A 27,500-nucleotide genomic window follows, 5' to 3' on the forward strand; every position below is an offset into this window, starting at 1 on the left:
GAATAGAACTGTCATGATCGGTCTTAAACTTATTTTGGCCAGTGTGTGTATATATATTTATGTATAAATATATATACATACATACATACATGCATACATACATACATAAACCACCACATCCTTAAATGAATTGATTATGCTTATCATGTAATTTGAATACTTGTTGGTTAGTATTTAAATCAAATGTACAAAGCGAAAATTGATCTATGATATGCTTTGAGCAGTAGATATTTCAAATTTTAAATTGTACGTATTATTTTACAGTTGATCCGGTCATACCTTCTAAATGTGTTGACAAAACAAATTGCCACCAGTTTGGTATAGCAATTTGTACTGCGCCAGATCTGCAAGTTTGGGTTCAGAAAACCTGTCCTATGTATTGTCATAGTTGCCGTAAGTAATCCTTATCTTCCTCTCTCAACCCCAACTTTTTGTGCCTATGATTTTTGGATGTGTATTTATTTCTCCCATTTCACTTTCTTTTTCCCCGTCACTGTCCACAGTATTTTGAGAGTCGCTAACATCTACCGCTAGATTTTTGTTTTCATTCTAAGGGACAAACTTTAGCATAATGAGATTTTTTTGTGTATGTTACTTGAATAATCAAAATTTATCCTGTTTTCCGATTTCATATATTTTTCTTAGTTCATTCTTTGTAATCTCATAAATTATACGGTATAGTCACGGCTATACGCCTCTCCTGATCGATCAATCGATGAGAACTCACCAGAAACTTAGCAACAATGGCAACGAATCTTTGTCGTTTGATGTTGAGGCTTCAGTTGTTTGAACTACTGAATTATTTGTTCCTGGATTAAAGTGTAAATGGTTGAGACACATGCACCCTTACTGTAACACTCGGTATATTCAGTGTAACACAATATGCGATAAGGATGTATCTTTTTAAAGTTGCAGGTACAATCCCCCCGGTAGGGTCTATCCAGTTTTACTCACCAAATATGGATAGATGCGATACTATAGAAATTGACATTTACCCAAGATGGCACGCTTTGAATTCGAGCCCGGAACTAAGTGATTACGAAGCAAACGCAATTTTACTCCCAAAATGTGGATTGGTCCAATACTATAGAAATTGGCATTTGCCTAAGCTTCCATGATTTGAATTCGAACCGGAACTTTGTCGTTTCGAAGCCAACTTTTTAACCATTTGCCTTAATATAGTTACATTCAAAGCATTAAAAAAATAATGATTACTTGCAATAAGATAAGAGTTAAGTCTTATGCTAGCAATTCGACTCACAAATGCAACGTTTCCGGTTCGATCTCACTCTGTGGCAATTATACAACTGTGATCTGATATAATCTCGGATAGACCAGAGCCTTTTGGGTGACATTCAATAGATGGAAACTGCGTGACAATGAATGGTTTCAAGTAAGAATTATGATGAGATAGTCTGTTAACCGGGTTTTTTATATTTACTTCTACCCATAGATATTTGATGGCATGTGGCCTAGTGGCTAGGGTGTAGCAATCATGATCGCAAGATCGTAGTTTCGATTCCCGGAACGTTAGTCCATTATGTTCTTGAGCAAAACACTTCAATTCACGTTATTCCAGTTTGCTCAGCTGTAGACGAGTAACTGTCGGCAACGAACTGGCCTCCCGTTCATGAAGAATTTTGAGATCTCGTTCAGTTATACGCCTTGGAAACCTATAAGTCCTAGGTCTCGAGATAGTAATACGCTACGCTTAGGTGACTGTAGAGGAATCCATTCCATTGAAGGAATTCGAACCAGGACTTCGGTATAAGATTAACTGCCTCTCTGACGCCTGCTACTGCTATCAGTCTCGGACACCCTGAAATATTACATGAGCGCTACCTTTCTTTTAGGAGGTATGGCTGTGTGGTTAATAAACTCTTTTGCAACCACGTGCTTTCGGCTCCAGTCCTACTACGTGGTATCTTGGGTATGTGCTTTCTATTATAGCTCAGAGCCAACCGATGCTTCTTAACTGAATTTCATACAGCAGAAACAATATATATGTATGGAATCACGTTGCCTACATATATATTGTGGACTGGTCTGTAGTAAGTGACAGCTGAATGTTCAACAACTTCTTCTTAAACAACCTTCGTGCATCATGTCGAAGTGATCACAGAGCAACAAGAAATGAAGTGTTGTGCTCAAGAACACAAATCACCACCCGGTCCGGGGATCGAAACCTCGATCTTGCCATCTTCAATGACCCCCCCCCCCCAACCACGAGGCCATTCGCTTTCACACACACACACACACACACACACACACACAGACACACACACACACACACATATATATATATATATATACATATATATATATATATATATTTATATATATATATATATATATATATATATATATATATATATATATATATATTGGGTCATCCCATAAATAATGCGTTTTTCCAATTGCATGAGGGGAACGAAATAAACTGTCCGTATCAACTTGTAAAAGCAGGTGCTAATTTTACCTTGTACTTATTCTTGGTGCAAGTTTTGAGGAGAGCAGTACGATTTTAACAGTTGTTTTTTCAAACAAAGCTGTAACGAAAGTAACAAAGATGTATATTCGGCATATTTTGCCTTATGATTTCAATAAAGGCCACAACGCAACGGAAAGTGCGAGGAATATTAATATAGTTTATGAGGATCGGACAGTAAGTGTAAGCCAGCGTCAGTGGTTCTAGAAATTCCAAGCGGGAGATTACAGCCAAGAAGACGAGCCTCGTCCTGAAAGATCTGTAGAGCTCGACGAGCACTCCTGCAAACCCTGGTGGAACAAAATTCTATCGTAACTGTTGAGGAACTAGCAGAGAAGCTTGGATTTGGTCATTCAACCAGTCATTCAAGTCAGTGCTACAAGAAAAATTACCATCTTTGGTTTTAAGACAGAAGGTGTTCTTCCGTCAGGATAATGCTTGGTCACACAACAAGGATTAGATTCCAAAGGCTGGAGCAGTTTGAATGGGAAACGATGCTCCAGCCATCATATTCGTCCGGCATTGCCCCATCTGATTATCATTTATTCCGCAGTCTTCAAAATCATTTATACGAAAAAATATGAATACTGTAGACGAGGTCTGAACAGTACTGGAGGAGTATTTTTCGTCACGAACAAGTGAATTTTGGAAAAGGGGCTTCGCAGGTCTACCAGATAGATGGAAGAGCATCGTAGGAAATGAAGGAGAGTATATTTTAGATTAAAAAAGAACATTGTTTATCTTAATTTTGAAAAATAAAAGTATAAAAAAAAGACCGCATTATATATAGGATGACCCAATATATATATATAGATATATATATATATATATATATATATATATATATATATATATATATATATATATATATATATATATATATATATATATAAACGTCTGTGTTTGTGTTTTTGCTTCCATCCCCACCGCTTAACAAACTGTGTTCGTCTGCTTGCATCCTCATAGCTTCGCGGCTTCGGAAAAAGAAAGCGAGAGAATAAGTACCAGACTTTAAAATAAGTTTTGGGGTTGATTTCTTCGACTAAACACCTCAAGTTAATGCCCTGGCTTGGCCGCAGTCCCATACTGAAACAAATAAAAGACAAAAGATTGTATAAACAGATCGGCTGGTTTTTCTTTCAATTTTTAAATTAGATCTATTAATATGATATATAGTAAAGGGATAAACGCTAGCGTTATATTTTGACTTGTTATTGCACATGAAATAATATACTTGATTTTACGGTAAAAATGGCTCCTAACACTAAATATATACGTTCGCTATATACGTACATGTGATAGATAGATAGATAGATAGATAGATAGACAGACAGAGATATACATATATGTATTATGTTTATATATAAATATGTACACATATATAGGCATTTGTATTATATATATACAGACACACACACACTCTTCGACAAACATTCTCCCACACATGCACATTTATATATAGTTATATATATATACATATATATATATATATATATATATATATATATATAGTGATATATATATATATATATATATAGTGATATATATATATATATATAGTAATATATCTGTATAGTTTAATATATATATGTGTGTGTGTGTGTGTGTGTGTGTGTGTGTATATATATGTGCGTGTATGTATGTATATATATATATATATATATATATTGACACACATATGTATAGAAACATACATATACATAATTTAAACTTTGGGAAATTGAAATTAGAATACTTTATTTAATTTCATTTAAATCCTAATTTCTTTTTTTTTCTACGTAGTAAGCTTGTTGTTTGGTTTATTAATTTATATTCTTTTCGTATATATTCTTTTAGCGTCTGTTAGATTTCTATGATTTTAATGCAATTTCATCCTTATCTAATCTTTTCTGTTAACAAATAAAAATACAAGAGATTAATTCTTGTTTGGAATCAAATATTTCATACAAATCTAATTCTGACATATCTCAATTATTTCAGCAACTCCTTCAGTTCCACAGAATGGTGCGTATCCTGCTTTCTTTGGAATTGAAATTTCTTCCGTTTTTTCTTTTTGTTTTCTTTTTTGTTTTTTTTCTTCTTTGCTTTGGTTTTTAAAAGAATGGTCTGGATTTGAATATGTTAAAGAAGCAGATTAGAATAACATATGACAGCGAAATATTTCTAAAAATGATAAAATACATGTTTACTAACATCTACAGAAATGAAAGCTAAAGAAATTAATCTGATAGCTAAAAGCAAACAATAACTTTGAATTAAACTGGTGGTCATGTATTTATTAAACAGTTAAAGCTGATCTTCTGCATGAAAGTTAGTACTTAGGATCAAACGCTATAGCAAGTACTAGAATGTGTTATCAGTCAAAATACATTACTTCCTTTCTGATTTTATATAGCGTTGATGTATAAACATCAAAAGTTATATTCACGATAATTAAGAGCTCAATTAATTACACGTTAAATTCTAATGCTTCATTAAAATGCTATAGAATATGGTGGAGCAAACTTATATGTATATACAGAATTGACAGATAAAGATCGTTGTGAGCAACATATTTAAAATAAAGGGCTGAAAAAGTATAAATTTCAAATATGACTGATAATTTAATTGTACTCAACTGCTGTTTCAATGGCTTCATCATTTATATAATTACGTAATTAAAACGTATTAATAGTTCGTTTGAAAGTGGTATGCAACTCATATTGTCGGAGAAAGAAAAATAGATCATATCACTTTTAAATAAATTAATTATGTATTTTAATTATGCAGCTGCATAAATAATGCTAAAAGTAAGTAACATTTTCTTTCGTGCTTGAATGTTTGTGTTCAAAAGACACTTGTAGTACTAAACTTTTAAAGGTTCAAGTAAAGATGAATCTTCATAAAACTAGCTCGTCCATATTCTATTCACAAAACCAACTTGTCCATATGCTATTCCGTTATAAATAGCGTCTACAAATTGATTTCATATTATGCCAATCTCTTCTAACTGTTTTATTTCCTTATAACATTTCCAGGAGCTTGCCTGGTTGGCTCAAAAATATATAAACCCGGAGAAACGTGGCAGGAATCTTGCTCAATGACGTGCGTCTGCGAAGATGGTTTGAGAGGAATTGCTAGATGTTATGACAAGTAAGATTATTTTCTTTTCATTACATATTATATACACTGCAGATAACAACAATAATTAGTGATTTATCTCTATTCCTTCATGTGCCATATCTACAGGCATTGTTGATCATAGACATCGATGTCCTCCTGTCTCCTCACACGATATTGGGTCGGACCTTTTGAAACCAGCTCGTAAGGCTATCGGCAAGCTTCATTCTCTGTTTTCCTTGATTTCTTCTTCCTTTAAGTTTCTCGGTAGTCATCCTGTTCAAGGCTTTTTCCTTTCATTTGGTGTCCCAGAAACTCATAGAATGCAGGGTTCGTTAGAAGCCTTGCCCCTTCACATAAATATTCTGCAACTAAAACTTGTTTTAGTCATGTCATACGAAATTGTTTCTTCGTCAACCAACTGATCTCGTGAACAAGGGACCATCCGGAATTTAAGTTTGCGAGATTAAATATTCATTCTTTGATTTGAATTATTGACATCTTAAATAAACTAAACACCAGTTATTCAAAAAGGGTAACAAAATATCGGCTAGCCGGTATTTTGCTACAATATAAGTGAAGTTTCTAAACATTTCAAAACTATCTTAATAATTCCACGAACAATGAACCTGCCTAGAACGGCACGCGACAATGTAAACGACTTTTCGTATTATAATCATAATAACCTTCTAATTTACTTATACAGTTTCTTCTCGATATGTTACTGGTATAATATCTTTAGTTATTTATCTTTCATCTTTTACTTCTTCCAGTCATTGTACTGTGGCCATGCTAGGATACCACTTTAAAGAGTTTTCGTCAGACAAATCAATCCCAGTATTTATTATATTCAAGTCTTGTACTTATTCTACCGGTCTTTTTGATGAACCGCTAATGTTACCTGGATATAAATAAACCAACACCTGTTGTCAAGCGATGAGAAGATGACAACGCGCGCGCACACACATACATGCATACATATATACATACATACATACATACACATACATACATACATACATACATACATACATACACACACACATACATACATACATACATACATACATACGTACATACATACATACATACATACATACATACATACATACATACATATACACGACGGGCTTCCACTCAAAATGCATTGGTTGAGCAGGGTCTATATTAGAAGACACTTGCCCAAGATTATGTGCTATGGGACTAAACACGCAACCACGTGATTATAAGGCGAGCTTCTTAACCTCTCAGCTATACTTACATCTTTGACAATTCTTCATGTATTTAAATGTATGATTGCTCAAAAAAAAAAAATCAAAAACGTGATTGGTGGAGATTTTTTTGTACTTATTTCGACAGAAGAAACCTTTCTAGATTATATATTATCTTTTTTTACCTTTTATTACAGGTGTGCCCAATTTGCCAATTTGCCTCCTAACTGTCAAAAGGTGAAGTTAGCAGGGGAATGTTGTCCTAAAATAAAATGCGATCAAGGGACAATTATTGATTCTGGTGGTTCGTCTAACAAGTCAACCGGTCACTCAATCCGTATGTATTTTAAAATCTGTTTACTATTTATTTCTCAGGGATTTTAAGAGTATTTGATTATACAAAAATTGTAAAACTGAGACAAAACTTGTTCAATGACGTACATCTGTGAAGACGGTTTAAGAGGCCACAAAAATAATCCTTTCTATTATTGGCTCAAGGTCTGAAATTTCAGGGAAAGTGGTTAGTCTATTTATTACGTCAACCCTAGTGTTTGATTGGTGCCTACATCGACCTCGGCGGCATTTGAACTGAGTACGTAAAGCCGGAAGAAATACCGCTACGTATTTTTTCCGGTGCGATAACGATACTTCTCGCTCACAGCCATTACGCTATGCCCTTTAAAATATTGACACAACGACTGAAATTCGTAGTGGGAGCAAATCGATTACATCGAGGCTGGTGCTCAACCGGTAAATATTTTATTGACCTCGAAAGGATGAAAGGCAAGGTTGAACTCGGCGAAATTTGAACTCAGAAGACCACACAAATAATAAGATTCGATCCGTCTTGCAAGTTCCATTTAATATCATTTAAAATGATAGATGAAGTTTGTTTCTTTCTCTATCATAATTAAGAAATATGCATTAACGAATGAGATTCCTATAATGAGATTAACGGTAATTGTGGAGTTTATGGGACCTCCAAGAGCATTAATAGAATAAGTGACATAGCTAAAATTGTAAATTGAAAAGTCAGACACAGTCTTGTTTGGTTGGGAAATTACTACCATAACACTCACCTATTCCATTTAAAGATAATGTATTTTCTTTTTATAGTTCAGGATCACTTTATAATAGTAACATTACTATTCCACATCTGTTGTCACACTAATTCATTTAAAATCTTTTTATGTTTTTTGCTTATTTTGTTTTATAAATTAATAAGTTTAGCATCTATAGATATGAATTCGGAGTTTCTAGACACATCACTGCTATTCAGAACTCAATGGAAACTGTATTTTGAATCTATTTGAATTCTAATGGTTCTCGACGTGTCTCTGTCTAATTTTGCTGTCATTTATCGAAACAGTGATGTATTTTCCATTACAAAATGACCCGGATTGAATACAACAGTAAAGCACTTTATTAATGTGGAGACTTAGTGGTTAGGATGTTGGACTCATGATGTGTAAGATTTCGATTCCTGGACCGGTTGATGCGTTGTGTTCTTAAGCAGAACACTTCATTTCTCATTGCTCCAGTTCACTCAGCTGGCAAAAATGAGTAATCTTGCGACGAACAGGCGTCCCGTCCAGGTGGGGAATATATACGCCATGAAACCGGGAAACTGGCCCTTGTTGGTCAATTTGACTCGCTGAGGTAAATTTACCTCTATCTTTACTTTATTAATGATTGGTATATTAACCACATCGCGGATATGTTGACTGGTCTCTCGTTACGTCACGTGGCTCCTCCTTTCTTTCACACTCTCTCACTCTCACTCTCACTTTTTATTTCCCTCTCTCCCAGTCTTCAACCTCTTCCCAGTCTATAGCCTCTTCCTGGTAAATAACCTCTTCCAGAGGCATTAGCCTGATACATGGCCGCTACCTTGTAACATTGTAAAGAGCATACAATGATCGAAAACAAGATTCCCTTGTAATGAGATTAGCTTCCAGCTTTAATAAATGGTGTTTTGTATACACCAGTTGTGCTCATTTCATTCTCTTCTTGAAACAATAAAATGTACAGTGGCGCAGACCTTACGGCCGTCTCTGTTATATTTTCTTTTCTATTTTCAGAGGGTTGCATGTACAAAGGACGTTATTATCCCAAAGACCAAGTGTGGACGGATGGATGTGATTACTCATGCAAATGTATTAACGCCACTCAAGGAATATACGAATGCACCGAAAGGTAATAAATAGTGGTGTTACTCAAGGATCATGAGCTCAAATACACTTATCATTTCTTTGTGTTCAAGCCAGAACTGTAAAGGGTTCTAAAAACAAAAGGGATTTAGGTATCTTTTGCTTTTCTCTTTTACCTGTTTCAGTCATTTGACTGCGGTCATGTTGGGGCACTGCCTTGACGGGGATTGTTTAGTTGAACAAATCGAGCTCAGGAATTATGTTTTTTATCCTGGTTCTTATTCTATCGAATTTTTCTGCCGAACCGCTAAGTTACGGTGGCGTAAACACACCAAAACCGGTTGTCAAGCAGCGTGTTTGTCAAGAGGACAAACACAGACACAAAGAAACAAAGATACACACACACATATATATATGGTGGGCTCCTTTCAGTTTCCGTCTACCAAATCCACTCACAAGGCATTGGTCGGCCTGAGGCTGTAGTAGAAGACACCCAAGATGCTACGAAAAGAGACTGAACCCAGAACTATGTGGTTGGGAAGTAAGCTTCTTACCACACAACCACGCATGCGCTAGTGATTTTTTTTTTATTAAATTACAACAATAATATTAAAAAAAAACAACCGTCACAAATTTAAAAGAAAAATGTTTTTTTCTAAAATTCATGATTTTGAAATCAGCTCCCACCTAAACAAAAAGGTGCCACAAATCTTTTCTTCCTGTCTAGACGTTGGATCTGATTTGTGGCTTTGAATACAGGCTGCATACTATGGTAAATTTGTACACATTACACACATGAGCAAACATCTACCACAAGCAATATCTGGTTTCATAGATATACAAAAAGAGCTGGACGAAACGATTTTTAAAGTAGAATTACATAGAGAAGTGCTGTAGATAAAACTTGCCTATTTTGGAAGCGCAAGCCAGCAAGAAGCCATGTTGCAAGATAAAAACTTATTTGTCAAGTTTTAAAGTATTTAAGGATTAACAAACGTTATTATTTGGAAGTCTCGTGGGAAAAGACTTTTTATCTTTCATTTCTTTCGGGCATTTGACTGCGGCCATGCTGGGAGCTCACCTTTAAGGGTTTTAGTCAAACAAGTCGACGCCAGGACTTTTTTTTTTTTTGCAATCCTTGTATTTATTCTCTCGGTTCCTTTTGCTGAACTGCTAACATTCGGGGACTAACATTCGGGGACATAAACACAGGAACACCAGTTGTCAAACGGTGGTGGGAAACACACACACACACTACATACACACACAAATATATATATACGTATACACACACACACACACACACACACACACACACACACACACACACACATATATATATATATATATATATATATATATATATATATATATATATATATATATATATATATATATATATATGTATATATATATATATATATATATATATATATATATATACGACTGGCTTCTTTCAGTTTCTATCAACCAAATCCACTCACAAGGCTTTGGTCAGACCGAGGCTATAGTAGAAGACACTTGCCCAAAGTGCCACGCAGTGGGACTGAACCCCAAACTATGTGAAGCAACTCTGAGTTAAGACATATGTTTGTACATTTAAAGACTCCTTAGTAAAGACTCCTTATACTCCCAGTCGTGAAGAAACTAAACAAAAGACACGGTTGATTTTCTGTTTCACTATATGGAAATTATGGTAACTGGGTTGTATTTCGTCATTTACTTCTATTTCATGTTTTCGTGTGCCACTGATCATGCAACTTTTCCATCTACAATCTCTTCATAACTTGTGTGTGTGTGTGCGCATGCGTGCGTGCATGCATGTGTATATATGTGTAAATAAAAGGGGTGGAAGAGGTAGTCGACTGTTACAGCTGTTTCAAAGGCAAACCGGGTGCATGATATTTAACACTACGAAGGTCTTGTAAACGTCCGATGTACTTCTTCATCTCAAGTACATATGACTGCTTAGTTTAATGAAAAATAGGGTGTATTTGATGCATTGATTAATAAATTTTATTGATCTATTGTCGTGTCATCTATATTTTCAATACAAACCGTGTTTATCGTGGTTTTTAGTACGATCATTTGACTACCCGACATCATCATCATCATCATCATCATCACCATCATCCTTATAAATGCATATATATATACATATACATGTATAGGAATAAATAGATGGCATCAGGAAAAACAATGGTTATGTAATGAGCTTCATTAGCTCATAACTGTTTCCGCTATAAGATACGGTGGACTCTTAGTTGAGTCTCTGGGTAACATCCCAAAGCTTCATCAGAGCCTTGAATATGAAATGCACTTTATTTGGGAAAATTACATCTTCAGATCATAGAGGAGTTAGGAGTGAGAAAGTTAATGTTGGTGCCTATAGAATGATCTGACACCAAAAAACTAAGATTCCAACACATCCTATAGCAGAAACAGCTGTAAGCTAATGAAGTTCATTATATAACCATTGTTTTTTTTCCGGTGCCATCTCCTTTTTCCTATAACCACTCTATACTCATCTAACATTGTGTTCTAGACTATATGTATGTTGAGTTCTACACGAGGTTATAAGTCTCGCTACGCCTAATCGAAATATATATATATATACATGCTAGTCTATCACTTGAGATATCCCTGAAACAGCTGTGTGACTTCAAATTCACCCTAATTAGATATTCTAAATGATTTGAGATACTCATCCTGCCTTATTTTTTATTGTCCTTCTTCTTCTAATATAATACATACTTGCTAATTCAGAAGCCTAACGCGGATCCCTAGGTCCAGCCTCAGCTGTGAACTTGGAACTTAACGCATGACCAATTATAGCACTTACTCAACGAGCCTATTCAGTTAGAAACTCCTCATTTTCATCTATATATATATATATATATATATATATATATATATTTGTTTTGCAAGATTTTTGATGTGGAATCGTGTGTTGAAACAGATGTTGTTGTACTTGGGGATGGTCATATTGGCTAAACTGGCAATATGACCATCCCCAAGTACAACAACATATATATATATATATATATATATATATATATATATATATATATATATATATATATATATATATATATATATATTTGTATGTATGTTTATATCCGTATGTCTATATTGAACGCAGATGCCCGACCTTCGTAAACTTACCATCAGATTGCCAAATGGTAGATGTTCCCGGAGAAACCTGTTGTCAAATGCCAGTCTGCAATACCACTCATATCCTTATTCCAAAGTATGGCAAGAAGCATATTGGAGGTGGTAAAGTCACTATTCCAACAAAAGGTTAGCGAAAAAGAAACGTTTTTTTTTCTTGTCATTTTTATATATATGCATATCTGTTATCTTTTACTTGTTTCAGTCATCAGACAGCGGTCATGCTGGGGCACCGCCTTGAAGAATTTTTAGTCGAATGAATCGAAACCAGCACCTATTTTTAAGACTAGTACTTATTCTATCAGACTCTTTTCCTATTCTACTGACTTCCTGGGGCGTAGACATACCAATACTGATTGTCAAACGACGGACGGGACAAGCACATAGACACACACACACACACACACACACACACACACACACACACACACACACATACACACACATTATATATATATATATATATATATATATATATATATATATATATATATATATATATATAAAATTTCCCGGATCACTACCAAAATTTCATCATCTGTTCCTTGTGTTATTTCCAACTTTTCCTGCAAGTTTCATCAAATACCGTTCACAACTTTTTGAGTTATTTTGCACACAGACAGACAGACGGACAAACCAACGCCGATGAAAACATAACTTCCTTCCTTGGCGGAGGTAATAACTAACGAAAGATATATCAAATATGGTTATATTACTTTTATACTTTTTGACAAGAAAAACAACTCCGCTTTTATAAAGTTTACATATATTTGATGTTAACCTATGAATAGTAGCATGCGATATTTCACACCTTAAATGAATTCAAGGACAATAGCGTGCAATAGCTAAACAGCTTAGCATATAGGTATCAATTCAATTGTTGTAGACACTAGCAAATGCAAACGACAAAAGTTGTAACGATAGTAAAAGGTAACAAGAAAGGACAGTATTCTAATTGCAGTTGACTTATTGTTTACAGGGGAGCGGTAGAGGATAAGATATTATAATGGTTTATATCGAGAAGAATCAACAACACGAACATGATTAACCAGTAACTCTGGATTGGCGTGCTTTCTTCTATTTAAAATTTAATGGATATATTTCTGCTAACGATAGGATTGGATATATACGATCTCACATATATGAAACCTTGTGACATGAAAGAGATATAATCTTCCTCGTGGAGACTGAATTCAAATCTGATCGTAACAATCTAAATATTGTATTAAATTCAGTCGAATATTACACTCACTCTGCATATTAACCGTCCAAAACTAATAGCAGCTATTTTCTTACCAAATTATAACATTCGATTTTCAGTACTTCTCTGTATATATTTTCTATGTATAAACTTCCCTTTTCCAAACTACTTTCGGCCGTTTACGGTCGCTGTCAATATTTATGTATAAAATTATGTACGTTAACTCCAGCATCTGAGCACTTTAGCTCTTATTTCTAGCATTGTAGTTGTTCTGACACGTTCTGTCATATTTAATGACAATTGTAGTTTTCCTTTTTGGTGGTACATTGCTAAACAGCTGATTAATTTAATTGTGTGTGTGTGTGTGTGTGTGTGTGTGTGTGTGTGTGTGTGTGTGTGTGTGTGTGTGTGTGTGTGTGTGTGTGTGTGTGTGTGTGTGTGTGTGCGTGCAAGCGTGTAGTCCTTTTATTGAAGCTAAAACTGTGAGTTAGCTCCGTGACTCGAGTTTTACATCATTGCCGTCTTCAGATGTGAAACTCAGTTTCAATTTCATATTCTCTACAACGTTTTGAGCATACCCCTCTTATTCGGTCACATAAGCCAATGTATTATTATTATTATATGATGAATAAATTGAATAAATAAAAACAAAAAACTCAAGAAGGCTGTTCCGCTGCCGCCGCCGTCGTCGTCACAAATTCCTCGCCTAATTTCTAAAAATTTTTTTGTTTCCTTTCCGTTCGCTTTCCTTTTTCTCGGCCGCCGCCGCCCCAGCAGCGGCGCCGGTAGGCGGTCGTCAGTCACTAGTAGTAGCAAATACCGAAACCCTGTACGGGGGGTCACTCGGCTCGTCTGTCGATGAAGAGCGCAGCTATCCGCGTGAACTGATGCGAATTGCAGGACTCAGTGAACATCGACACCTCGAACGCACATTGCGGCCCCGGGATCCCATCGTCCCGGGGCCCCGTCCGGTCGAGAGGCGGTCACGACACGAAAAGCCGTCCGCCGTTGCTGCTGAAGCCTTCGGCTGCTGCAGCGGCGGGGAGTCGGGAGTCGCAGGAAAGGGCGCGCGCCGGGGAAGCGGCCGTACGTGGCGGGAACAGCTCGCCTTTCGTTCTCGCTTCTGCTTCTGCTTCCGGCCCGACTAGCGAGCGCGCGCCGCTCGATCCTCCGTCTCCCGCAATGCCAGACCGTCATCGCTGCGACACGCCACGGAGCAGCCGACAGCTGCAGCAGCAGGGAACGCACCGTCCGCCGTTCGTGCGCACTCTTCTGCCTGCCGCCCTCGCCGTCGTTGCCTCCTCTTCCTCCTCCGTGGCGGCCGCCGCCGCCGCCGTCTACTTCTTCGGTCGGCGTTCGCTCTGTGGATCTCGTTTTCACAAAGGTGTCATTAATATCACATTTGAAAATCGAAACGAAAAGGGTTTGACATTTCGGACATAGTACTCTTCATCCAAAAACGAAAAGAAAGGAAGATAAAGAAGGAAGTTAGGAGCCGGGTGGGAGGCATAGGGAAATCAAGAAAGAAAAAAATCGGAGGAGGGAAAATGTGACGAAGGAAGGAAAGGGAACTGAGAAAGATGACCACCAGAACTCGGGTTCAAGTACAAAGCAGTCACGAAATTGCATTTGACCGATAACTGATGAGGATTTGGTGACCTGTGTTTGTTTTCCGTATATTTGTGCATCTATTGTGTTTTTTAACTGTTTACTATTATTATATATATATATATACATATGTATGCAAGTATGTATGGATATGTATGTATGTATGTATGTATGTATGTATGTATGTATGTATGTATGTACGTATGTATGTATGTATGCATGTATGTATGTATGTATGCATGTATTTACGTACATCAATTCGTAGTGGTATCAGTATGTGCGTTAGTGTTATATTCCAAACGCTATTTTTCTTTTCTTTTTTTTTTTTTTTGTTAATCTTTGAACAAAGGTACGAATTATAAAGATCGAACAACTTTTTTTCCCTGAGTTTACTAGAAGGATACGTTTATCATTCATATATTGATCTAAATACTTTATTATCAATTCTAAAAAATTATTTAAAATATAAAAGAAAATCTTTTGGGTAAAGAATCGGCTTTTCTGTCGCTATTTTTAGCGCAGATATTAACGAAGTTGCATTAGTAGATGATAGCAAATCGGTTGGTTGAACACAAACCATAATTATTACTGATTAAATATACTATTGATCAGAATGAATAATAAAATAGTATTGATATATATGTTTATTAATATCATTATTCAGATGGTTGCATATAAGTATACATATATATATACGCAAAGATACATACGCGTACATACACATATAAATACATACATATGCTTGTATGTGTTTGTACATGTATGTATATCAGTGTATATATATAGATATTATATACGTGTGTATTTATATATATGTGTGTGTGTGTGTGTGCATGTATGTACCTATGTATGTGCGTATACGTAAATGTATTTTTATGTGTATTACGTGCATGAATATATGTGGATGTACATAAATACATATGTGTGTGCATATATGTGTGTGCGTGTGTGTGTATGTAAACATATATACATGTATATTTTTTTCGTATTAATATCTTTATACAGATGGTTGCGTCTTCGCTGGAAAGCATTACAATGAGGGTGAGAAATGGAGAGATGGATGCAAATATTTCTGTGAGTGTTCCGATGGAAAGAGAGGAATATATATTTGTAAAGAAAGGTAAATTATACACATAAGAATCGTTATCCTTCCAATTATTTCCTTTTCCTTCTCGAGCTTGTTCGACTTTTTATTAACTTAAAATGATATTGACTACTAGACTATTCTAGTACACAGTTGAAACTTTTTTAACGTTAAATAACAAACTCTATTCCTACCATTTCACTGATTTATGCGCAACTAACAACACAGTCCTCATATATTAAATGCTTTATTAATAATAATAATAATAATAATAATAATAATAATAATAAAGGAACTTGAGCAGGAACAAACCTATAAATGCCTAGGAATAAATGAAGGCTCTGGTATCCAGCATGCAAGCATGAAAGAGAAGGTTAGGAAGGAATGTTATAGAAGAGTTCGAGCAGTTCTGAAGTCTGAGTTGAATGCTTATAATAAGGTGTTAGCCATAAATTCCTTAGCAGTCCCAGTTGTTCTTTATAGCTTCAATGTGCTTAACTGGAATACCAGTGAAATAGTCAAAATTGATAGAAAAATCCGCAAGCTACTGACTTGTAATAATATGCACCATCCAAAGGCAGACGTGGATCGTCTTTACCTTCCCAGAGCTCAGGGAGGTCGAGGCTTGATCCAGCTTGAACTTACGTACAAAACCACCACAATCGAACTGGCCAAATACCTTGAAACAACCAACGATTGGATGCTAAAACTTGTTGAAAAACATGAAAAACCGAAAAAACATCACTCTATTCTGAAAGAGAGCAAAAAATTCGCTACCGAACTCTTAGATACCCACCAGCTTGATCAGGTTGAAGGAAATGCGTCAACTGCTGCTGCAAAGAAAATAAAATTAATTGCAAAGACAAAAGCACATGAAAAATTAGCTAGCAGATGGGAACAGAAACCTCTGCATGACAAGTATATGGCTCGTAGCAAACAAGCTGATGTTGACCAGAAACGCACGCGTCAGTGGTTACGAAGTTCAGGGCTAAAAGCAGAGAGTGAAGGTTTCATATTGGCTGCTCAAGACCAAAGCTTATTAACCCGGAACTACCAAGCCAATGTGATAAAAAATGGAGCTGACCCAAAATGCCGATTTTGTAACGATGCGATTGAAACTATAGACCACCTAATCTCATGGTGTAGAGTCTTAGCACCTGTAGAATATAAAGCAAGACATGACAGAGTTGGCCAGTATTTACACTGGACAATATGTCAGCATTATAAAATCAAAACCGCTGACAAATGGTATAAACACCATCCTGAAGCTGTGACTGAGGGAGAAAATGTATCGATTCTCTGGGACTTCCCCGTACATACTGACAAGACTATAAAAGCTAATAAACCGGATATTATTATAAAAGATCAGACAAAGAAGACGTGTTTATTAATTGACATGAGTATTCCCTCTGATCATAATATAGCGGCGAAAGAATTTGACAAGATCAGTAAATATAAAGACTTGCTAATAGAAATTGAAAAAATGTGGCACCTCAAGGCGACTACCATACCAGTGATTGTAGGATCTCTAGGAATGATAAAAAAAGGTACTGAAACCTATTTGAAAATGATACCAGGCTTACCATCCCTACAGGAAGTGCAAAAATTCGTGCTAACTGGAACGACTTATGTACTGAGAAGAGCATTATCGCTGTGAAAACAACATCCATTCATGAATTTTTTTTTTTTCTTAAATACATGTTTTACCTGTGAATTTGCCTGTGTAAATTGGGAATGCATACAACGAGTTTCTCTGCCCTATGTGTACGGAAAACACTCTGCGAGAAATGTGAGAAAATTTGAAGAAAGAAGAAAAAAAAACAACATAATAATAATAATAATAATAATAATAATAATAATAATAATAATAATAATAATAATAATAATAATGGTAATAATAGGCACAAAGCCTGAAATTTGGGGCAGGATGGTGGCTAATGAAGGTAATTCAACCAGTGAAAATGATGAAGGCACTTCAGCTGGTGGAATGTGAAGGCAATCCAACGTCAATCCAGCTATAAATACCTAGGAATACTGGTGAAATGATGAAGGCAATTCAACCTCAATCCAGCTATAACTAGCTGGGAATACTCGAGGCAGATGGAATCAAACACCATGACATGAAGGAAAAAACAAAAAGAGAATACCTGCGGCGAGTGAGAAAAATATTGGCTTCAAAGCTGAATGCTAGAAGCATAAATTTCGTTAATAAACTCGCGCACAGTCGCAGTAGTTCAGTATGGCGCTGGAATCCTAAAGTGGACAGAAGAGGAGCTAAAGGAGATGGACAGGAAGTCAAGAAAGCTCCTAACGTTGAATGGAGCCCATCATCTACGTGAGATACTGATATAGGCGTACATGAGGAGAGCAAATGGAGTAAGGGGACTGGTAAGTGTGGAAAACTGCATGCGTATCGAACTCGAGAGCTTAAGGAGATACCTAGCCCAAAGTAAGAAAACTTTACTAGTGACAGATAGGAACAAGAAAGTTTTGAGATCAGAGAATAAAAGGAAAAACAAAGGAAGAAGTATAAAAAGGACATGAAGAAGAAATACGCAAGAAGGGACTACACAATTAATTCCATGCAGCCACAACAGAAGTTGCTGGAAAATAGGTGGGATTGGCTGATGAAAGAAACCTTAGAAAAAAAAAGAGGCCGAGAGATCTATACTGGCAGCGCAGGACCAAGCTCTGTCCACGAACTGGAGGGTCAACCTGGGGATTGTGAAAATGTTTCCGCTGTGCAGCATCTGCAATAGAGTGGATGAAACCATTACCCATATCCCGAATGAATGAGGAGGAGGAAGGGAGGAGGGGGAGTCGTGAGGAGGGGGAGTCGTGAGGAGAGGGAGTCGTGAGGAGGGGAGTCGTGAGGAGGGGGAGTCGTGAGGAGGAAGGAGGATTTGTACACTGTCAAGACTCCATTTTAAAGTTAGATTTCAGTACTGCATTGTACAAGAACGCAACACATTTCCAATAAAAACACAATTTGTATTTTGGCTTCTTAATAACAATGGTTTCTTAATTAATATGAATACCTTACTTTAATATGGGATGCAATCAGATTATATGACATTCGTACGAGAATACTAGTAGCAGAAGTATAGGGAAATTACTCAAACTATATTTCAAGGTTTGGCAGGGTTCTGCAGCAAAATTCGGTCTGTTTCTCGATACGAAGAAGACTGGATTTATGACTATCATTGAAGATGAAAGCTGCCAGCCAAATTGTTTCATCAATGACAGGCAACTGAAGGACATCAATGAGTTCAAACACTGAGTTGTTGACAGTATGTTGACAGTATGAAAGACTCCCTTTCACACAACGGATATGCTAGGGCTGCCAGTAACAAGTTTTAAAGCGTCTGACAATCGAGAATTTCAGAATCAACAAGGCTTGTTTTATTCAGTGAGTCTATAGTGAACATTCTTGTTTATGGAGCAGAAAACTGAACTATGCAGAAGAAACTGCTTTGGTGCTATGTACACTAACCTTATTATCAGCGCTCAAAACATCTCATGGCATGAGCATCAGACCAAAGAGATTTGTAGACACATATAACTCATTATTATTGCTCAATGCAGGGTAGGCTTTATTGGCCACTACTATCATACTGAACAACGGAACATATCAGATGTTATATTTTGTGGGCTTCCGCACTGTAACAGAGATACACAGCAAGAGATTGAGTGTCTACTATAGCTAATGGAAGACAGAGACGCCTGGCACAATGTTGTGAGACGTATCTCAAGTGCGGCTGTTTGGAACAAAAGCTTAAAAAAGGTGTCCATGTTTGGTTTCTTTGCTTTAGTTACTTAGTAAGTTAAAATAGCTTCAACTAGAAATGAAAATATGTAAATTGCGTTAGAGAATTTTTGTGCTTCATGCTCAAAAAGTAATTTAGATTACTTTTAACTTGGTGCAAATTAAAATTTTGCTCAAGAAGAAGTGGAAGTTACTAAATCTATTCCAGGTATTTGCATGGCTGCTTACCGGTTCTAGAAGGATAAAAGGCAAAGTTTGATGAACCACACAACAAAATTTTAATGCAGATTTCAGAGCGACGTGGCTAAATATTGTAAAATACTTAACTCGGTCATTTATACTGATTATAAAAAGATATTTTTAAGGCAGTATCTGGTTTAAAATCCCAACCAGGTTCTTAGATGTGACGGTAGATTAGCAGAATTGTTAGCGCTCCGGAAAAAAGTGCCTTGCGTTGTTTCGTTACGGCTTTTTACTGTTTGTGTTCAAATTCAAATCGGGGACGACTTTGCTTTCGTCCCCCTGGCACCGTTAAAATATAAAAAATACCTACCATTAGCTTTGGTAGATATGTTTCATGTTGTGTCTCTGCTCAAAACATCAATGTAACTGAGTGATCCTCATCGTTAGCTATGTCCAGCAAAGCTAACCGAGCGCTGAACAACAACAGTAAAAACCGATAGAATGAGTCGATAAATCTCCTCGCTGCTCTTGTGCTCATGCCACGATGTGTCTTGAGCCCTCATGAGAAACCACTTGAGTACATTTAATCGACTAAGACACATCCCCAAAATTTCAATTCGTGTGTTTAATTTAGAAATAGTGGCGGTCAGGAGGCAGAACCGTTCGAGCATCAGAAAAAATCTATTTCGCTATTTGTTCTGGAATCTTACGTACTTAGTAAAAAATATTACGGAAGTCGATTTTACCTTTCATCTTTTCAAAGTTGTATAAAATTAAGTATACATACAAAATATACAATCGTTCTTAAAACTGGAAAAATTTCCGAAATCCTAAATACTTTCGACCTCAAATATTTTGAATAAATGACTATGAAATGAAAATGTGACGTCATGTTATGATGACTTACGCAGTATTTTCTCTTCTGCATACAGGTGTACAAATTTGGGAGTGATACCAAGTCACTGTGGTGTAATAAATGATCCTCATGATGACTGTTGCCGACAAATGGTCTGCACAAACATCACAGAGATAATTTCACGTACAACACCAGCGGCTCTAGGTAAGTTTTCGTATTATAAAGCATATTTTGCTCTCGCATTACCATTTATATATAATAATCTAAAGAAATCATTGCCATTCATCTGGAAAGTTACTATCAAGCACAAAATATAACCTGTGTATTATTTCATTTGCTGGCATATTGATAGAACAGCAAGGTTGAGTTTAATCAGAAGGAAAAGAAACTGTGTAAAACTATTTTTATAAAGCTATTTTTGTAAGGTTTTTATATAGAAATTTCTACAGAGGTTCCTATTATAAAAAGTCACTCTTCTGTTATCATTACACACAACACCAGTAATTGTCGTTTGCTTCATACTATTTGCTTGTTTCAGATATTATTAAGCAAACAGTATCACTTATATGGAAAACTACAAAAGATATTACGAAAGATATAGATTATCTACATTTCATTTAATGACAACGTGTAGAGAAGCTTAAAATTTACAGACATTTGAGCAATCATATCTTTATGAAGATCCTATTTATAAAAGATATATTTATGAAAGATACTTTTATAAAAAATAGTTTTATAGAAGCTAGTTTTATAGAAGATAACTCTACAGAAGATAACTTTATGAAAAAAAGATCTGTACAAAATACCTTTATAAAAAATGCCTTTAAAGAAGATAACTTTATTTTAAAAAAGTGCCTTTATAAAAAATAACTTTCTAAAATATAGTTTTATGAAAAAAATACCTTTGTAAAAAAAATACCTTCATAGAAGATAATTTTATAAAAATAGCTTCATAAAAGCTGACTTCACAAATTCTCTTTTATTTCTAAAGTAATACTTTTTGATGTTTTTAATAATCAGGAGGTACAGATTGGAAGAGTCGCTAGAGCGTTGAATAGAATTATAAAAGTATTTGTTTGGCTTTCTGCGCTCAGAGTTCACATCCTGCCGAGGTTGCTCTTATCTTTCATTCTTTCGGATTCGATAAAAATAGGTGGTACCTGTTCTTGTCCTTTGCGTTCTCGCAGAGACTCCTGCAACGTCATCGTTGCTGAAGTGTATCGGTTTTAAGGTGACGGCCTTTCATTTTGTGTCGTAGGAAAGGAGACACTTTCACGCAGGGGTAACTGCCAATCGCTCGCATACAAATAGGTAAATAGGCCTGCGCAATGTGTGCAGATACATAGCCTCAATAATCATGAAACACGTTAAAAGGATTCTGAAATCAACACTTAGTCTATACATATGTATACTTGTAGAAAGAGGGATCTTAAGGGATTAAAAAAAATAAAACCGTCTAAGTACAAACTATAAATATAAAAACATAATCATTAGAACGTCGGACAAAATACCTGAAGCGTATTGGTTTCGGCTCTTTATGCTCTGAGTAGTTGAAATTCTGCCGAGGCCGACTTTGCCTTTCGTCCCTTTCAGGGACGATAGAATAAGTACATGTGAAGCACTGGAGTCGATATAGTCGACAAGTTACCTCTCCCTAAAATTCTGATCTTGTGCCTATAATAAAAAGTATGAACATTATTATTACTATTCAGTGAGTGATTAGTGAATGCCATCACTCACGCTGGGGTGCAAATATATCAAGCCAATACATACATCATGACTACCCGTCTGGTAAGGGTATACTAGGCACATACATCACAACCATATGTATATGACATGGTGATCTCATATCAAGATACACAGTGCATGACTTTGCAGGTGGAGCTCATTTAGAATTTTCTTCAGGTCGTGTAGCCCATTCCTGAATAAGTTTTGTTTAAGGATGTTAAACGAAACACCTATGTTTCCAGGACTGAATGGCTCACACCCCAAAGAATTCCTTTCAACACATGGTTATGATGGTCCCCCACTACTTCTACATGTGATCAGAGATGCACATATCGTCAACCACCAAAAGACATTCTCAATTGGTTAAAGTCAAGTAACTGGGCAGAATATTTGCTGTACATCCTTATTATTATTATTATTATTATTATTATTAGTAGTAGTAGTAGTAGTAGTAGTAGTAGTAGTAGTAGTAGTAGTAGTAGTAGTAGTCTTTCTTTGAATTTTGTTTCCATTTCTTGCCGAGTGCCTCCCCGACGCCAAGGGCAAAGAAACTCACTGTATACATTGGTAGGCCATTGAGATGAACACACAAGATTGTTCATGTGATAGAAGAAAAGGAAAAAAGAAAAAGAAAAGGGAAAGAAAGAAAGAAGGAGAAAAGTAAAAAAGATGAAAAAGATAAAAAGGAAACACCAGAAGAAAAAAAGGGAAAGATATCACAGCAACAAAGCTCTTCTCAGTACGGGTAACAAGTTAAAACGATGTTTTGTAATTCTTGCAGGGATGGTAAACCAGGGATAATTCTCAGATAGTTTTCATTTCCTTTTTTGATTATTCCAATCACTAGTATGTTATCACTAGGCTGCCATATATTTGATTTTGCAAAGAACATTGTTCTAAGTACAAACTATAAATATAAAAACATAATCATTAGAACGTCGGACAAAATACCTGAAGCGTATTGGTTTCGGCTCTTTATGCTCTGAGTAGTTGAAATTCTGCCGAGGCCGACTTTGCCTTTCGTCCGTTTCAGGGACGATAAAATAAGTACATGTGAAGCACTGGAGTCGATATAGTCGACAAGTTACCTCTCCCTAAAATTCTGACCTTGTGCCTATAATAAATCACAAGTTTTAAAAGTAATTTAATAGTAATTTGATGATAGTATGATGTTAAGATGACAGTAAAAGGTGTTTGCTATTATAGACATTTAAAAGTATTTTAACACTTTACAGATTAAAATGTTTTGGGGATTATATAGACAATATTTTACGTAGTAGGATACTATAATTATTATATGTTTGACTTTTGCTTTGTATTTGTACAAGTTGGCTCCAAGCCTCACCCAGAGACCTCAAGAGACAAGTTAGAAGTTCATGTTGGTGTTATGCCTAGGGTGTCATATATTTGGTTTTGTACATAGTATTGTTCTAGAAAATGTTTAAGAAAACAAGAAAATTATGAGTTTGTGTTCAAATTTGAGATAACACAGACAATATTTTACGTAGGCTATAGGCAGTTCCCATGAGCACTATCTTTTGAATTTCTGTCATTTTGGGGTTTTCTGGTATCTTAGCTAGCTCCTTTTGCTATCATTCCTAGGGCACCTCTGACAATAGGTATTGTTTTAGTCTTGAGGTTCCACATTTTACTAATTTCTATTTCAAGTTCTTTATACCTGCTCAGTTTTTTGGTAGGTCTTGACAGACACATTTATATCGATTAGGACAGTCATATCAATGAGAAGGCATGATTTTTGTCTGAAGCCTTTCAATATAATGTCTGGCTTATTCACATCTATCTTTCTGTCAGATTGAATGATGAAGTTCCAGAGTGAGATGTGATCATTTTCAAGCACTGCAGCTGGTTTGTGTTCCCACCAGTTTTTTATCATGAGGCAGGTCCAGATTGTCGCAAATTACCCAGTGAATATATTGTGCTGCTCTATCATACCTGTTGAGATACTTTCTAGGCGCAAGAATACCGCACATGGAGACAACATAATCAATTTTTCCTTTTGTTGTTGACATACACGACATGTTGGGCAGCTGCCGTTCTTTAATATGTTGGCCTAGTCGTTTCATGTAGGTAGGCATAGATCTTGGGCTACTATTATAAACCCTTCTGTTTCTGATTTTAAGCCAGAAGCCACTAACCATTGATGAGTAAGGGCTTTGTCAACATCGGCACTATTAGCTCTCTCTTTGGGTATTTGCCATTGAAAGGTTTCTCTTGCCATCTATCAGTAAGAATATTTAAGGCAGCGGTTTTAGCACGGGCTTTCATACGCTTAGCTTTTTCTGTGCTTGTTTCCAGTACGTCTAATTCTGGAATTTGTTGTATTTGGAATTCACTTAGATATTCCTTTGCCTGTTTTGTTACTGAGTATGATGTTTTCTTGTTTTCATGTTTTGAAAGAAGTTTTAACATACAGTCATGTTCTTATTCAGCGCGGAGCTCCTGTTGTTGTTATTGTTGTTATTATTATTATTATTATTATTATTATTATTATTATTATGGTGTTGTTTTTGTTGTTGAAGATGTGCTGATGATGCTCTTATTCCTGTTCTTGTTTTTCTTGATGATGTTGTTCTTGTTCTTATTTAAAGGGAATTATATTAATTATTATTTTCAACCTGATCATCATTATCATCCTAATAAATCTAAGTACGGTGGATTGTAGAGTCGATAGAGCATCGAAGAAAACGTTTTTAATGCACTTGTATATGCAAGATAGCATCTATAAGAACATAACATTTCTGTAGTTGAAGTACAAGAAAATACACTTGGCACACGTGCAAAAAAAATTTTAAAGTGAGCTTTTAAATTCTACAGGGAAAATATTATCATTCTTGTTATTAGTTTTGTCCTGGCAGCTTTGATGTCGTAAAATTTATATACACTCTTTTGTCTTTGAATTCTCTTTTGTTCCTATACAAACTTATATTAATCTAGTATCTATAATTTAGAGAAGTGAATTTGGGAATAGGGATGCGACAATAATTACACAACCCTCCTGTGAATGACATTATAATGTGTTGTAATACATGTATCTGTGAGTGCACGCGTCTCTGTACGTGTGTGTGAATATATACACACATATATATGTGTGCGTGTGTGCATAAGTTCACCATGTATGCTAAAAACTGTTCATATATATGGGGAACAGCTTTCCTTTAATGCATGTTCCATTAGATACAACGATTATGTTCAAGTTTTATTATATTTTATATTTTTTATATTTCCTTATTAGATTCTTACAGTTGGTTTGGAATTGTAGAGTTCCCAAATCTATGCATGACGTTTCTAGACCTTGAGAATCTCATAATTAAGAATTCAGTTGAATATGTTAAGCTTTTGTGTTGTTCCTTATTTGCTAATTGAATTCATGCACACTCTTCAACGGCCAGTCGTACACTAAAGGTCTTTGACCGTTACTATCATGTTTCAGCACTCGCATATTGATTTGTTAATCGCTGTCAAATTTTGTCCGTTAGGTTTATATGTGTTTATATGTCCGCATGTATTTTAATAATTTTTATGTTAGAAGTCACATGTTTATATTTTGATGCAAACACACACACTTCAGAACACGAAGCTATTGACATAACAAAATAACAAATCTAACGGTTAAAATTTGACCATGACAAAAACAAATCAACACTTTAGTTAGTTATTAGGCACATGGCCTAGTCGTCAAGGTGTTGCATTCACGATCGAAACATCATACTTCGATTCCCGGACTGAGCGGCACACTGTGTTCCTGAGAAAAACACTTCGTTTCAGGTAATGTCAATTTGATGGAGAGAATGAACTTCTGTGGAGCACACATGATTAATGAATATAAAACATATCACCTGGACAACATTTCCTATCGTAAACGGCAAGAGATACGCCATATATATGTTCATATATATATATATATATATATATATATATATATATATATATATATATATATATATATATATATATATATATATATATAGAGAGAGAGAGAGAGAGAGAGAGAGAGAGAGAGATAGATAGATAGATATGCAGGGCAGGGAATCGTCAATTAGTAATAAAATTAATAATTAACAATTTTGCCGGGTAGCTCAGTATGAAAAAACCTTTTCGGTAAAAAACATTTATAATCATAAATATATAGGGAGTGACAGTATGTTGGAGAAGCAGGTTACTGTCAATCCCTATATATTTATGATTATATATATATATATATATATATATATATATATATATATATATATATATATATATATATATATATATATATGTTCATATATATATATATGTTCATATATATATATATATATATATATATATATATGTATATATATATATGTATATATATGTATATATATCTATATATATATATATATGTATATATATCTATATATATATATATATGTATATATATATCTATATATATGTATATATATATATATATATATATATATATATATATATGTATATGTATGTATATATATGTATATACATATATGTATATATACATATGTATGTATATATATGTATATATATATACATATATATACATGTATATTTTTTTATTTATTTTATTTATGGGTTTCAGCCAAGTGGTTGTGGTCATGCTGGAGCACCACCGTGATTTTCCGTCTTTATGCTGTGCTCTCATCACGTTCCTTGCATGGCTCTTCTCCTCCACCTGATATAGTCCAATCAAGAGTTTTGATGGCACATCTGGTGTATAAGAGAATTTGACATCGCTGCCCTAAACTGTGTCTCACTTCGAGCCATTGGTTCGTCTGGTATCGTGGAGAGGAAAGCGTCGAGTTTTGTCTTGAAGACCTCCACATCCGTATCTTGCAGGTCTCTCAAATATATGTATAAACATATATATATATATATATATATATATATATATATATGGGTGAGGACGCATGACCTAGTGGTTAGGGTCCTGTACACACAAT

At 35.3% G+C, this 27,500-nt stretch overlaps 1 protein-coding gene and 1 non-coding gene across 3 annotated transcripts in view; both read left to right on the plus strand.

The window, feature by feature from the left end:
- Positions 1–27,500, plus strand: part of LOC106875418 (collagen alpha-4(VI) chain) — a 158,848-nt gene that overhangs the window by 103,712 nt on the left and 27,636 nt on the right. For both annotated transcript variants that reach the window (XM_089351167.1, XM_089351168.1), the window contains exons 24-31: positions 265–393; positions 4,469–4,492; positions 5,506–5,620; positions 6,996–7,135; positions 8,880–8,994; positions 12,091–12,248; positions 15,934–16,048; positions 20,894–21,021. In XM_089351167.1, coding sequence (XP_089207293.1) covers positions 265–393; positions 4,469–4,492; positions 5,506–5,620; positions 6,996–7,135; positions 8,880–8,994; positions 12,091–12,248; positions 15,934–16,048; positions 20,894–21,021 — 924 coding nt within the window. The remainder of the gene's footprint in view (positions 1–264; positions 394–4,468; positions 4,493–5,505; positions 5,621–6,995; positions 7,136–8,879; positions 8,995–12,090; positions 12,249–15,933; positions 16,049–20,893; positions 21,022–27,500) is intronic.
- Positions 14,144–14,302, plus strand: LOC149136197 (5.8S ribosomal RNA). Its single transcript, XR_016241752.1, has one exon. It is a non-coding gene; the product is annotated as a 5.8S ribosomal RNA (ribosomal RNA).

Source organism: Octopus bimaculoides, chromosome 4 (genome assembly GCF_046866305.1).
Source record: "Octopus bimaculoides isolate indiv1 chromosome 4, ASM4686630v1, whole genome shotgun sequence".
NCBI classification, from domain to species: Eukaryota; Metazoa; Mollusca; class Cephalopoda; order Octopoda; family Octopodidae; genus Octopus; species Octopus bimaculoides.